This window comes from Micrasema longulum, unplaced genomic scaffold (genome assembly GCF_059751315.1).
Source record: "Micrasema longulum isolate JH-2025_06_02 unplaced genomic scaffold, ASM5975131v1 h1tg001232l, whole genome shotgun sequence".
Classification (NCBI taxonomy): domain Eukaryota; kingdom Metazoa; phylum Arthropoda; class Insecta; order Trichoptera; family Brachycentridae; genus Micrasema; species Micrasema longulum.
The window spans coordinates 73,810-90,274 of record NW_028278419.1 but is presented as its reverse complement, the minus strand read 5'-3'; the positions used below and the strand labels follow the sequence as shown (position 1 = coordinate 90,274).

Genomic DNA, 16,465 nt, shown 5'->3' with positions numbered 1-16,465 from the left:
AATAATTAACAAGAAAAAAATATGCCTCCTCTTTCACAGTGAATCTGCTCGATTATGGAATAATCTACCCACTAATACATGTTATGATTCATATCATTAATTGTAGTGCTTTTGCACTTATAGATTACGCAGACAGGGTATAGTCTAAGCTTATAACCGAGTTGCACAGTTTACACCCGCGCTGTGCCAGCGGGTACCCTGCAAGACATCGGACCCTCCCAGTGTAATGTCAGAGACGCCCCTTCTTTATTTTCATTCAAATCATGTATAAAATGTCACTTCCGGAATATTTGAATGTTTCCCTTCTCCTCCTTCTTTCCTTTTTTCTTTATCACCTCCTCCCTTCATAGTATAATGTAGATATTTAGTCAATTTTTATTTTTTTTAAATATGTGTATGTATTTAAAGGTTTTGTTTTATAGTTAATATATAATAATATACCTATAATACGTTCATAAACCTCGGATTTTCCCAAATAAACCGGTTTGGGTTGGTAGGAAGAAGTTGCTTTAAGACTATATGCCCGCCCTTTTGCATACGTTTGATAACTGTTTATGTAAATAAAGTGCCATTGGCATGTTTTTATACTTGTTATACTTTTAAACTACTTTTAATTACTTATATTATATATGTTAATAAAATCAATATATTGCTGCTCTTACTATAATGTGTCATTAGTTTGAAGATGTTTTTTAAATTGACCTAAATTTAAATTTACTGTCTTATATTTCACCTAAAGATTCTTCTCATCGTTTCTTTGAATCCCTTAAAAAAAATATGTGTTTATGTTTTTCCTTTTTTAAAAAAAAAATGTTATTACTATTTTATTTTATTTTTACATCTGAGCATGTTTTTCATTCTTTATTTCCATTCTTAATTCTTAATTACTCTTACAAGTTTTCTTCATTTTTAATATTATTTCCATTTGTAAATACTCACTACAAACTATAAACCTTAAAATATTTTTTTTTCACTTAAATTTAAATTTTTAAACAACTTTCATTTATGTTTTCTTTTTCCTTCTCTTTTTTATACTTTCATAATTAACATTAGATTTAATTGCTTTTTAATATGGAAACTTCACTGGTCCATTAGAATTAAGTCCAATTGTGTAAAATATTAAACTTTGTAACTGTACTGTATGTTTCCTGAATAAAAGAAAATGAAAAAAAAAAAAAATAAAGTGTTTAAATAAAATTTAAAAAAAACATTCAATTAAAGGAACGTGTGATTCAATAGAATAACAATTCGGAAAAATAAAATAGTTGTAAATAATAAAGAATTCGAATAAAACAAAGCATAAATATTCAAAAAATATTCAAATATTAGATTTAGTTACATGCATAATTATATATTCGGAACAATAAATAATCAAATACACACTTGCCAAATAAAAGAGCCTGGCTCTTTTTGGTAAGTTCAATCTAAATTGTTTTTATGTTTTTTTCTTTATGTTTGTTTTTATGTTAAATTAAGAATTTATTGAACAAAAAATATATTACAACAGAGATGAAGAACATTTAAGATAAGGTAATTAATATAGAAGTCTAGGCATCTACAGGGCTTATGACCTGTCAATGGCTGGTTCAAGTGACCACTTGACATACTGTGTAACATTCACCATTCTGCCCATATTTGAACATCTATATTCCTATAAATATTCCGCATAAATAAAGGTTTCAGCTCTTTAACTTCACAAACATCAGAAGATGAAAGAGTTGAAGGTTAAAAGTTACCTTCTCTTAAATGTTCTTCATCTCTGTTGTAATATGTTAATATAAACAGTTCCCCAGGGAGTTGAATCCAGTCCTTGTCTACAAAAAATTGGAGAAACAATAATGTTAAATAAAAATATAAAAAATCAATGAAATCATTGAAAAATAAAAGCATAACTTTATTGAGATATTGTTTATAAAGTAAAATAAAATGTAACCAAATAACATTGAAAACTGAATTTAATAATAATTAAAAAACACCAAAGTACCAACATTTATAAGAACGAAATCAAAGTGACACGAAATAAATATTTATTCCATCTGCAAGTCTGTAGCACTAACTATGCTCAACACTCTTTTCTCTTTCGATCTTGCTAAATTTTTTAAATTTTTTTTTAATCCATTGATGTTTAAAACATGCCGCCTAATTTATTTAATAAAAAAACTATGACTCAATACATCTGGTTGTGATACACTTTTACACATACTTAAACACTTTTTTTCATACAAATACACACAAACACACACCCTTTTACATATATACACACTTTCAAGAATGTACCATAATGTAAGCTTATTATGTAGAAACTTTGCAGGTGTGTCTTTTAAACTTATTTTTATTATGTAATTTATTCATTGTTGACTGTAAGTTTCTTTAAAATAAATAAATAAATACACAATTTAAACTTACTTAAACATGTCCAGCAAAGTTAATTGCACAATAAAATTAAAATTAAAAACTTCTCTTTTATTTTTAATTTCCTGATAAAAATCCGTATATTTAGCAATCCGGATTACTGGAGTTCGGATAAACGGAGTACTTCTGTATGAACTAAGCAAATATAATGTTTTTTTACATGAATTGGTGCATGTGTTCAGTAATTTTCCAAATTTTTATTTTAATTCCCAAAGGACGACGCAATATTTCCTATGTTTTAAACATAGCACACAGTACTCGTATTAGAATAACGAGTTAATTTATTATACGTCAGTGTTTTAAACATGTATCTGAGGAAAATCGATTTACTAAAATATCTCTGGAGTGATATCAAAAGATATTAAAAATATTGTTTTGACAGAACCGCGCTAGAAGTTTCGGGATGAGAATTTTAGTATAATTCCGCCCGCGTTTTATTGGACCCATTCTCGGAAGAGAATCCAAAGTTTGCCAAAGAATTTGCAAGTCAATGTAATGGTATGTCCAATTCTCCATTCCCCATTTTCCGGAGCACTGGATTGCATGAAATTTTGGATAATTTCCTTGATGAGTTTTGAGAGTTATCATTATCCAACTAAGACGATGATTGTAATTAAGTTCGGCAAAGATGGCTCCACATAAAACACCAGGAAGACAATCTACTACATTGGTGTCAACAAAATAAGAATGAAAATAATACAAAATAATTGGCTATAACAATTTACTATGGCGAATTATTTGAATGTTTCTTATTTGTAAAAGGGTTTTGTGACACGATATCTCCAAAACTTTTTACATTAGCCTTAGAAGACGTTTTTAAGACGCTAAATTGGAATAATAAAGGCATAAAAATAGATGGTAAGTATCTAAATCACCTCCGTTTTGCAGAAGACATAGTAATAATAAGTAAAGAGATAATTTAACTGGAAACTATGCTAGAATAATTATACGAAGCCTCTAGATTGGTCTAGAAATGAATAAAGTCAAAACTAAGATTTTGAGTCGAACACCCTTACAAAATATGTACTAGAAAAAAACTACGGGATAAGCATTTGAACCTTGATCACAAAATCAAATTGGAAAATGAAATCAAACTGGTGAAACTGCCTAGATGAATTGGGTTAAGTTGGCTTGCTTTTGGAAAGCTGAAACACGTTTTCAGAAATAGAAAAAAATCACAAATAATCTAAACACCAAGTCTACAACTTTTGTGTTCTGCCGGTGATAACATATAGTCAAGAAACCATGTCACTCTCTGCCAGAAGTGTTCACAAAATTAAGTGCTCAGCGGTCCGTACAAAGAAAAATGATGGGCGTTTCCTTAAGAGACCGAATAAGGAATGAGGAGATATGACGCCGTACACAGGTGACCGATATCGTAGAAAGAGTGAAAAAACGAAAATGGCAGCGGCCAGGTCATGTGGCGAGACAAGAAGTTGATAGGTGGACACCCAGAATACTAAATTAAATACCCTACGAAAATAAAAGTAGGGAGACCACAGAGGAGATGGACTGACGACATCGTTGAACTCATGGGACATGTGAAGAAACAGTGCCCTGGACAGAAAAACCAGGAAAAATTTGGAACAGGCCTTTATACTGCAGTGCAGAGAAATGGGCTTATTTTTATCTATGGTAAAAAGAAGAAAAGAGTTTTGTGTCGTTGTTATTCAATTCTGTTTGCATTATTACATTCTTCATTCTTTCGAAGCTGAATCTGGAAAGTATATCATGGTCTCAACTTGGAACTTACACCTGTATTCCTTAAACTTCGCGCTGGAAAATAAAAATAAGATGTTTGTAATGACCATACCTATTTTACCGATCGCAATTGATAATACACCAGTAAGGGGTACAACGAAAGCTTTTAAATTTTCCATGTTTCGATATTTTTGCGGTTTGATTGTGAAGAACTATTAAATTTTCCATTAATTAGTTAAACAAAATCGATAGTGAAAATGTGAAACTGAAGAAGAACACAAGTCTTTATAAACAATTTCGGAAAAGGGGTGAGCGCCTTCATTAAAACTTACTCGTTTATTTTTTAGAAATTTTGTTGAATAGTTGGTATATATTTTTTTGTCAAAGGAGCCCAATTTCTCTAGGCATGAAATCGATTTATATTATTGTACTCTCTTTTATGCATGATTATAGAATTAATAATTCGATGACCTTAATTAAGGTTTTTGGATTGGCTGTTGCATTTTTTTTATATATTGACAATAATAATCTAAATTGACGTTATTATTTATTTATTTGACACTTTATAAACATATACAATAAATAAACATATAAAGGCGGGCATATTGCCTTAAGGCGATTTCTTCCTTCCTACCCAAACCGTTCAGTTTGAGAAAATTATAAATACATGGACATATTGAATCTTACAATTTTAAACAAAAATTAAAAGCAAAGATTAACAAAAATAAATATATTTAAAGAAAATTAGTTATTGGGTTTACATAAAATACCATGAAGGAAATTGATTTTTGTCAATAATATTCTCATGAATATACTGGCTTTATACCGTCATAAATTTTATTTCTTCAAAAATATTTCTGAAAGAATCAAACATTGATTTATATGTACCTCTCACTGCCCTCTTTTGCAATACAGAAATTTGCGGAAATATCAGCAGCCCGACCCCACACTAAAATGCCATAATACATACTAGTGTGAAAGTAGCTAAAACAGACTATTCTTGCTGTAGCTACATCTGTTATTAGTCGAATCTTCCTGACGGTGTATGTTGCTGCACAGTCTTGCCGTTAAAGCTTTTATATGAGGGGCCCACTGTAGGGTTGAATCTATCGTTAAACCTAGGAAAACTATGCTTTTAACAAAATCGTCCCTGTTATTATCAAGAATTATATGTATGTCAACCTTTCTTCCGTTGAGTAAAGCTAATTTAATACATTTTTGTTGTTTATTTCTTTTTTTAACGTTTCGGAACGACAATTCGTTCGTTGCTGCAATCAAAAGTGTGAAAAATACTCGCACGTGGTACATCAACCCAGAATAACTTATTTTCATTTTACCTGTTTCTTTAAAACACTTACAACACTGTTTTTTCAGGATATCCGCGGTCCCTATATCCATGGGATTTGTGTTCCTAGTAATGCAATCCGAGGATGTAAAGGTAATGGCGGGGGGTAGTTTCCTCACCGAGGTAGCCACCCCTGGATATAATCAGGAACACCGCGACATAATGGATAATACTACGGAGTACCACGGAAGACACAAGAGAAATCTTCCGTTAATGTTTCCCGAAGGTGGAATTTTTAAGGTACTAAGTTACACTAACTAAAGCTTTCATTTTGTCTTTGGTCTCGCTAAACAAATTATCTTGCTAGAATTAAGATAATTTTGTTTTGCATTTAATATGTTAATTGCAAAATATCCAATTTTTTTTATTATCATAAAGTAATAAATGTCTATGAATACATTTTAAATTTATCTCCAGCTTAACTTTTAATTTTGACTTTTAATTTTATCTTTCAATTTTAACTTAAAAAAAAAAAAATCTTAATTTTAACTTTTTATTTTAATTTTTAATTTAAACATTTAATTTTAACTTTTACTTTTAATTTTAATTTTAACTTTTTATTTCAACTCTTAATTTATACTTATTCATATGTACATTAGAGTGGGCCGATGATGTATGAAGTTTTTTTTTTTTTTTTTAGATATCAAAGTGAAAGGGGTCTAAAAAGTTGCCCTTTGGATCGCATTGAACGTAAACAATATTTAAAAAAATATTCCATACTTTTTTTGGCCCTCAACAGAAGTTTGAAGTTTATAACTGTCTGAACATTTTTTAATTATCTATATTGATAAAATTATTTTTTTGTTCGTAAAGATATAACTTAATCACATTACAAATTTAAAAACACGTTTTAAAACTACCGAAATGCAAAAAGTTTACACTCCGCAGAACTGATTCCGTTGAGCGCCTGACAAATATTGACAAAAACAATGGCACATTAAAACAAAGCTACCCATTTATTACAAAACACAGTGCAACTCACGCCGTTGAATGCTTATATAATAAGACTTGATGCAGATTATAAAATTTAATTAGACTGATTTTCTTACTTAAATACGAAATGACAGCCGGTTTAGCGCAAAAAATGGACTTTTCGAAAACTTCAAGCTATGGTTGAAGGTCAAAAGTAGTATCAAATATTTAAAAAAATATTTTTTGCATCCCGAGTAATCCAAAAGGGAATTTTTTAGGACCCTTTTGATTCTAAATTCGGAAAAAAAATATCAGCTCACCCTACTGTAAATCTACCACCTGCATCTAATTAATTATTGTTGGTCGTGAATTTTTACTAAGAAATATAAATGCTCATGAAAGCAGAAAGTGAGAGGAGGAAAGTAGAGTTGGAGCTATACAATGTCTTCTCCCTTTTATGTACTTTTTATTTAATATTTATAGTTTTATTTTTTTAGAATTTAATTATTTTTTCCCATTTCCTTCTGCATTCATAGTAAATTAATGTGAAATCTGTAATTTGTATTACTTTTTTAATTGTTTTTTGTACCTTGTATTTATATAAAGACTATGATTTCCTTAAAAAAAAAGAAATACTTTTCAGTACAATTTTTTTTTAATGAAAGGTAGGTACTATCTGTGTTACGTGGATTATTACATTTAAGGAAAGTCTAAATTTAGGTGGCGTTCTGCTTTAATGTGATCCACTCTCGTGGACCCCCATTTACATATCATGCACCTTCAATTTTTTTTTCACTGACATGAACCCATTGCAGGTCGCAGTAGACCCTTGGAGGTGATTATAGACCTCTTTAGGAATGACTGTGTGATTTGATTAAATAATTAGTTTGTTGGATTAGGATATTAACTCCGTCGGTAATCATGTTGGTTAATATCAATGGAAACAAAACTAAACTTATGGTTTTTCGCCGAGAGAGTCGTCTAAATGTAAATCTTCAACTTAAAGGTGTCAATATTGAGAGAGTGAAACAGTTCAGGTACTCAGGCAGTATCATCACTGAAAATCTAGACCCTTGAGACATTGAGATGAAATCTTCTTTGTTATGATAATATAAACCTTAAGCTGAGACAACGAATAGTCAAATGTTATATAGTCTGTCTTACTGCACGGTGTAGAGGCGTGGACTCTTAAATTTAATATTAAAAACCGCCTTGAAGCATTTGAAATGCGGATCCACCGCACAATGTTAAGAATATCTTGGACTGATATGATAACCGACAATATTAGTATTACGTAGAGCCAATACTAATAGAGAACTATTCACCACTGTTAAGCTCCGTAAGATTTCATATTTTGGCCATGTGTTGAGAAGTGATAAATATGTCATGCTTCAGCTTGTCATGAAGGGAAAGATCGAGGGACGTAGAGGGGTCGGAAGAGAACAGCTTTCCTAGCTTCGAAACATCCGAGCATGGACCATGATAAGAACTGTGGAGGAGCTGTTTTGCACTGCTCTGGTTCGGGAAGCTTTCTCCAAAGTGATCGTCAACGTCGGGAGGACCCAACATGACACGTGAAGAAGAAGAAAAATTAGGTTGTTAAGGGTTGGTGGTGCTCCTATCTCAGTTAGAGATTAACAGAAGACACGAGGTTGCTGTTTAATGCGTATTTATTACATCGAAAATAACATACATAACTTGGTTGTCTAGCGCGAGCGTAATAGCGATGATGGGTTGAAGAGACTGCACTTGAACTACATGATGGAACTGAATGACTGACTGACTGAACTGGGCGTTGACTGCGCCCTGTAATCTCTTAATAGGCCACGTTTCTTTGTTCTTCATATCTCTATAATACAGACGATATTATTGTACTGTAGGACGTTGATCTTATGTTTCGCAGAATGTAATGAATTGAATTCAATGGAAAACACTTACTTGCTTCTTGGAGTCGTGACTTTATATTTCAGGTGAATTTATTTAGCACGCGTGTGTTATCGATCATGGACTATGAATCCCATAAGTTATTCAGTAAGTCTAAAAAACTTTTTGCATTTTTTTCTTAGATATCTTCCATTTTAATGATGGTTTGCGGGAGATCATTGTACAACCTTGGAATAAAGCAATTTAATGTTCGCTCTCCGAAGTAATTTGTAATTCGAGAAACGACCAGGGAACCCCATTTAATCAAGTGTTTTGAGTGTGGGAAACTATTTTTTTATATTCCGGATTAAAAGTGATCTACAATCAATTTGCTATCACAAAGAAGTTTTACCGGCAGGACGTTACAGAATTAAAAATATACGTCTTTGGCCATATGTTCCGCCTCACAGATTATGCTATTCGGTACAATTTTCTTTAACAATCTCACCTGAATATCACAAAAAGGTTAGAACCCAGACACGCACTCCGCGGGATGTAATCGATTCAATGAGCGAGGTATATATATATCTTAACGTTTTAAAAGGTAGTATGCTTTTGATTCCATAAATGATTTTAAGCCAAGTACCTTAATCTGTCACAGTTTCCATCAGTATGAACACCCCAACTTAATTTAGAATCATTAGTAACCCTAAATATTTATTCCTTTCCTTTAACCACGGTCCAATCGGAAAGGAAATATTTTTAGAATTAAAACAAATACGAAATGTGAGTATTTTTATGAGTGAATCTTATGAAAAAAAAAATTCAGCAAAATTGTTTAGTTAATTTCTACATTATTCTTTTAAATTGAAATTTGATTTACGGAAATCGGATAGTTGTTAGGTTTGAGAAGTTTGTTATTGAGAATATTTGATATTATTTTTATTGTGATCTAATCACAATAAAAAGTACAAAATATTTATCTTCATCATCATTCTACATTTTTTAACTTAAATATATACTATTTACCTGAGTATTAGTTTTAAATAATAATACATATATTTTTGTTTTTCATTTGATGTTATTCAAAATTGTTTTCTTAGTTGTTTTTTTTTTAACTGGTTCAAAGTATTTCTAATACCAAATTATCTTTTTTTATCGATAATTCTATAACTGGTAATATTTTATTATTTTATATAGTTTATCGTTTTTAGACTTTCTTAATTTGTTTATCAATAATATTGTTTCAAATGCCCTGTATTACTTATAATTATGCTTACGTGTATGCATATTTAATTAAATTTGTAACTAATATGTAAAAGGCACTAAGTGCCGTTTATTTCAATGAAATAATAAAAAAAATATATATTGTGCAAATAACTTAAGTAAAAATAACTTAATAAGTTTTATTTTAAAAATGGGAATTTGTTTTTTCTTACACAAGGTAAAAATTAAAGCTTTTAATTCTACTGCGAAGTTACTCTAAAATACATAAAAAAATAATAAAAATGAACTACTTTGAATGACGTCACAAGTTTTTGAAATCTGCCAATGATATAGTGTTGTGATCGATTTCCGGTTCCCGAGAAACCAACCCACTCATCAAGACACCCACCAAAGAGAACTTGAGATGTTACAGACGGGGTAATTTCAAAATTATCATCATCATTCTCTTTAAACACCTATTGGTGTACAGGGAATTGCATGGGTGCACCAATCGCAGCGTATCTTAATCGTTTTAGTCTCATGAAGGTTATATAATCCGCCTTACGCTTCAGGTGCCAGTCCAGGGACTATGAAATATTCTGGTGTGAAAACACTCTTTTAAATAAATATTTCTTATCAACCATGTCGGAAATCGAGCCTCTTGCATGGTAGGCAAACGCGCTGACCACTACAACGCGAGGGAGATAAATTCAAAATTTCAAAATCACAAAACTTTAAAAAATCATAGCGCTTATAATATGATAAATAAAAAAATAAAAAATAATATATATATAATTTAGATATAAGAGATTAAATCTCAATTAAGTTAAAACGCCGTTTGTTATTAATTTAAATAATTAAAATATAGTCTTGTAACACAAGCGCACAATTTACCGCGTGATATTCTATCTTTGTATAAATGATTTCTCTGTACGTGTGATGTCACTGAACTCCTTCTAAACGGCTTAACTGATTTATGTGTGGTTTTCGGCGAAATGTAGATATTTGCGCCGCGCGTGTTCGTAGATATTAAAACTTTCAATTGACTCTGTAATAAAATAGTTGAAAGCATAAATCTTTTTTTTATCGACCTACCAGGGTTACATTCGACGAGAATGCATCTACAAAAAAATGGAAGGATGTTGTTTTTTCGTGTTTCAAAAAAGTTCGTTTTTGTATTTTTTCAAGCAACATTTCCTTTTATGAATCCCAATCAGATTCTTTCCTTACATTTCTTATAATTTTTTCCCATTTATTTCTTTTTGCTAGATTTTTAGAAATACTAAAATAATATTAACTGACATTATATACATTTTTGAAAATCGCATTCATGAATAAAGTGCACCCCTGTTGGCGAGAAGAGCTGAGTTAGACATTTGAAAAAAGAATCCTTTATTTGAAAATGAATTATCTCATGTTTTGGAATTCAACCATAGACAAGTGCCTAGATACCTACTTAACAATGAAAGCTCTTATTCCAACAAGTCTTATTCGCAAGCCAACGTTTGGGCAGGACAACGTCTGTCGGGTCCACTAGTTAACATATAAAAAAACGACTAAACTTCCCTATTAAAAAATCGTCAAGACACAACCAACTCAAATCTCTCCAAGGAAAATAGAGTTTTAAAACCATCTCTTGAAAACAAATTTCATTTACTGAATGACATTTTTAAAACCCATCAAATTATGAATTAACAAATAAACAAACACAAAGCTCGACAAATTTGTCATGTTTAATAACGAGGCTTTAGATTTTAGTTTAAACATAGTTTAGATACATACATTGACAATAATTTAAGTATTATTACTCCGTACCAACTCAAACGTGGCGCAACCAATTTCCATGCATTTAGATTACGAGTATCTAAGTTTATTCAGAAAATAAAAATATAAAAACACTACATTATCACTAAATACTATTTTTATACATATTTACATGTATTTATTTTAAATTAAATACACATCTGTTGAAATAAATTGAAATTTGAAATACTCCCTTGGGAGGAAATCCAGCCAGTCTGCAACCATTTGGACATACTCAAATATTGTTGAATTAACTATCTGGTAAAAGAAGTATAAAAAATGGAAAATTGTTTTCAGGCGTTGCCTAGTAGGTTATTTGGTTCAGCCGGATGAATCTCACCCACGTGATAAAGGTTTCAGCTCTTTTACTTCACAAACGTCAACAGATGGAAGAGTTGAGGAAATGTAGATGTTCAAACATGGGCTGAATAGTGAATGATACACAATGTGTAAAGTGGCTACTTAAACCAGCAAATGACAGGTCATAAGCCCTGTAAATGCCTAGACTTCCATATTCCCTTCTGAAAAATGTTTTCCCTCTCTGTTGAAATAAATTTAAATATAAATATTTATTTGTTTATTTTACACTTTATATACATATACAAAATATGTACATACAAGGGCGGGCACATTGCCTTAAAGCAATTTCTTCCTACCTACCCAAACCGTTTAGTTTGAGAAAATTATAAATACATGGAATAATTAAATCTTACAATTTTATACAAAAATGAAAAACAAAGATTAACAAAATAAAAATATATAAAAAAAATTAACACTTTACTATGAAGAGAGGAGAAGAGATGGGAAGGAAAGAAGAAGGATAAAGGAAAAATTTAAATATTTATATTGTGACATTTCAATCTTGACTTAAATGTAAATAAAGAAGAAGCGTCTTTAACATTAGTGGGTAGATTATTCTACATTTGAGCGGCTACTACTGTGAAAGAGGAGGCAAGAAAATTAGAGCGATGACATGGTATTAAAAGGGTTCTCTCGTTACTAGAATGAAGAGATAGTCCGTGTTGTGAAAGAAGTAAGATGAGCTCTCTCAGATAAACAGGCGAAGTGGGATTATTAAAAATATTGTGAAGAAGTGATAGAATGTGATTGTTTCTTCCATGCCTGATACTGAGCCAGTGTAATTGCGTGTGATACTCGGTTATGTGGTCAAATTTGCGAAGATCAAAGATATAACGAATGCAAATATTCTGCAATCGTTCTAACTTATCAAGTAATTCAGAGTTAGCATCTGGATAGCATACATCCGCATAGTCAAGGAGTGAAAGAAGTAAGCTCTGGACTAATGTTTGCTTAACATTAATTGGTATGTAACTATATATCTTTACATTAACGTTTCCCTTTACGTAAAAGAAAAAACAATTCTTGTGTACATAATGGGGAGTGACGTCTAACAGTGATTTGTTTATTTAATTTTTAATTATAAATACAACATATACATTACAAAAAATAAATCAATGATGTTTTAAATCAATGCTTCACAAAAAATAATTGAAAATAAAAATATTCGCTTCTGTCTTAAATATGTTATATTCCTGACTGTACTTTTTATTTTCTTTGTTTATTTTATTAAAGAAAAATATTCCTACGTAAGTATAATGATATTGTGTTGTAGTTGTTTTTAATTTAGGAATTATGATGTTACCAGTTGTTGTAGGTCGCGTACTTACGTTTTGTGACGTAGAAACACTACTATTTTTTTGATTTAAATTATTTGTTGACAATTCTTGATGGAATTCCATTGTAATGATGTAATAACTTATATACACATATATTTTACTAATTAAAAAACTTGGACCATATCCACTCACTTGTTTGACCAATTAGCGCTTTCACCTTCTTATAGGCATCTTCAGACTGGCCAGTATAATAAATGAGTGGAAGTGTGTTTAATAAGAACTTATATGTAAATATAAGTTAATACATCATTACTACTATTTTTGTTGTCTTTATGGTTTTGAAATAAACAATTATTTTTAATTAATGATTCTACATCTTAAACCCTATTTTTTTTAAAAATTGGACAGTGAAAAAAGTAGACGGTTTTTTTTATTATTACTTTTGTAAATAATTTTTGTATTTTTTTGACCGGTAAAATATTTGTTTTAAAAGCACCATCCCTTCCGATTATTTTGCACTGTAATATAGATTGGGCCAATTCAAAGTAAATCGTTTTTAATTTTTCGATAGTTAAAATAATAAACACTCATATATAGTTTTCTCATTCTATTTACAATATTATTTATTTGCTCCTTCTATTGATACAAATCTCAATTATGTTAAGACGCTGTTTATTATTATTTTTAATAATTTAAATATCGTACGGCAACACAAGCGTTACAAATCACTACGTGACGTCACGCGCAGAGTAATGAAATAAATTGCAAAGTTTAAAAAAACGTTGGATTAGGTTAATAGTCCATAAACAAATAAAAATACAAAAAAAGACGCGGAACTTCCTTATTATTGTATGTTTGATGATTCTCTCTTACGACGCAGTCTAAAATAAAGATATCAATTAGGCCGTCTGCTAATTTATATTGTACAAAACGATAGAAAGCTTGGGCTCGATTGCCGTAAGTGGGCTCAAGTAAAAAAATGGCCGCTTAATTACGAGGAGATAGGTAAGCTCTTTGAAAATCCATTAAAAGTTTGCTCTGAACTCTAATCGGCTACGTTTCCGAGCAAAATTAATGAATCGGCATAAATAAATGAAACGTTTCGTTATTAGCGGAAATACTCCGCAGAAAAAGACGTCGAAACAAAAGGAAAGATCTATTTCTAAGAAAGTAATGGGAATGGTGTAAATTGATTTACAACTATTTTCCAAATTGAAAAGTATTTTTTTAGGGAAGACGTCAAATTAGGAAGCTAAGTGGCTTTTTTATATTTGTTAATAGACTACCAACAGCCAAATAAATAACTTATTTTCATATACCGTGTTATCAATTAAATTTTAAAATATTTTTTTTTTCAGAATAAGGTTTAGAAATTTACCATACTTTAAAAAAAAAATTATAACATTTCTTGACTTAAATATTTACAAAAGGGTTTCGAAAGTAAATATAAACTATTTTTTTTAAAATTTTATTTTTTATAATAAAACTTCTAACCAATCTCTTTTCTGTACACTTTTCAATATAATTACAAGTTTTTAATTATTTATATTTTTATATTTACACACCCACACACACACCTTCTCCTTCATTCATTCACACACGCGCATGCACACTCTCCCTCATTCATTCACACACACATACACACTCATGAATACAAACTTCACACACATACAATTATGTTAACTCTTTCTCTTTTATTTATTTATTACATAAACGGCCCAAGTATATAACAGTTACATGAAAAACATAAATGCAAGAAACTGAATAAAAATAACATAAAACTATGTAGCAAAGACAAATAAGGGCAAGACAATAATGGCATATAATATTTTCATAAAAACGAAAGACAGAAGACTTCGAGCTAAACCGTGCCAATCCAACTTCATCTCACATTGTTTAGCCGCGAAGAGATCTACGAAAAGCAGGAGGATCTATCACAAAGAATTCCAAGTCGTGTGATGAATTGACTAATCTACACATTCTGGACATTGGGGCATAAAAACAAAAGTTGCCCTTAAAAGATTTTATAAATAGCAGATTTCGATTTCTGGTGACATGGTTGGGAACATGAAAATAAATTGATTGCAACAGAGATGGGACATTACCTAAAGCATTAAGTATTTTTAAAATGCCTATAAGGTCCATCTCAGTTCTACGTCTCTCCAATGAAGATAGATTAAGAGATTGTTCTATTTCAAAATAGGAATGGTTACCCCTTTTTAATCCGAGCAACCAGGCCACTTTTCTTAGAAAACGGCATTGGACAGACTCAATTTGGTCAATATGAGTCCTGTAGAATGGAGACCAAATAGGAGAAGCGTATTCTAGATGGGGTCGAACTAGTGAGCAATAAAGAGTTTTGATGGTATTAATATTTTTGAATTCCGTTGTCACTCTGTTGATAAAACCGAGAAGTTCGAGAGATTTCTTTACAATATTATCAATGTGTTCACTATCTAAAGTAATGCCAATGATCCTTTATTGACAAAACCATTGAAAGGGAAGTATTTTTTAGTATTGTATTTGAATTGTATAGGTTATATTATGTATTATTAGATTTACAGTGGATTTTTTTAATTGACTCTAGTATTGTTAATATATTTCCACTTATTGTTTTATGTAATAGCTGTAAAAATCCCAAATAAAATAAAATAAATAAAAATCATTAGTGACCGACCGAAGTTACGGTTTCGGTGTCGGCCAGTTTCTTCCGAAAATTGCCCGAAATTTCGGCTCAGCCGAACCCTGTGGTCGGGATGAGTCTAATTTTACCAATTTTAGTGAACGTGGAGACAATTCGAGGTCCTGGGATACTTTTTGATAAGAAACTTACATTCAACCATAACATTGATCATATTTCCAAGAGCGACCAAATCTGTGGATTTATTTTGCGAATATCTACGCCATTCAAAATCCCAAAAATTGCAATTACATTTTTAAAATCTTTTGTTCGTGCTTGAATTTAATTCTAGAATACAGTCTCCTAATTATAATATTCATGTAACGCGGATTGAATCAGTGCATCGTAAATTTTTAAAATCGTCAATATTTAGAATTGGATCAAATACTTTCATAATTCAACAATATTTTGAGTTTGTCCAAATTTTTGTAGACAAGGACTGGATTCAACTCCCTGGGGAGCTGTTTATATTAACATATTACAACAGAGATGAAGAACATTTAAGAGAAGGTAATATGGAAGTCTAGGCATCTACAGGATCCAGTCCTTGTCTACAAAAATTTGGACAAACTCAAAATATTGTTGATAAATTACCTGGTCCATGAAGAAGTATATAAATTGAAAAAATAATATTTTTAGGCGTTGCCTAGTATGTAGGTGAAATAATTCAATTAGATAAATCTCACCCGCATAAATAAAGGTTTCAGCTCTTTAACTTCACAAACATCAACAGATGAAAGAATTGAAGGAATATGGATGTTCAAATATAGGCAGAATGGTGAATTTTACACAGTGTGTAAAGTGGCCACTTAAACCAGCCATTGACAGGTCATAAGCCCTGTAGATGCCTAGACTTCCATATTACCTTCTCTTAAATGTTCTTCATCTCTGTTGTTATATTAACTT

At 30.7% G+C, this 16,465-nt stretch overlaps 1 protein-coding gene across 2 annotated transcripts in view; it reads left to right on the top strand.

The window, feature by feature from the left end:
* LOC148276360 (uncharacterized) overlaps positions 1-16,465 on the top strand; it is a 57,689-nt gene that overhangs the window by 23,548 nt on the left and 17,676 nt on the right. For both annotated transcript variants that reach the window (XM_088234375.1, XM_088234373.1), the window contains one exon: positions 5,488-5,698. In XM_088234375.1, coding sequence (XP_088090501.1) covers positions 5,510-5,698 — 189 coding nt within the window. In that variant the 5' untranslated portion in view covers positions 5,488-5,509. The remainder of the gene's footprint in view (positions 1-5,487; positions 5,699-16,465) is intronic.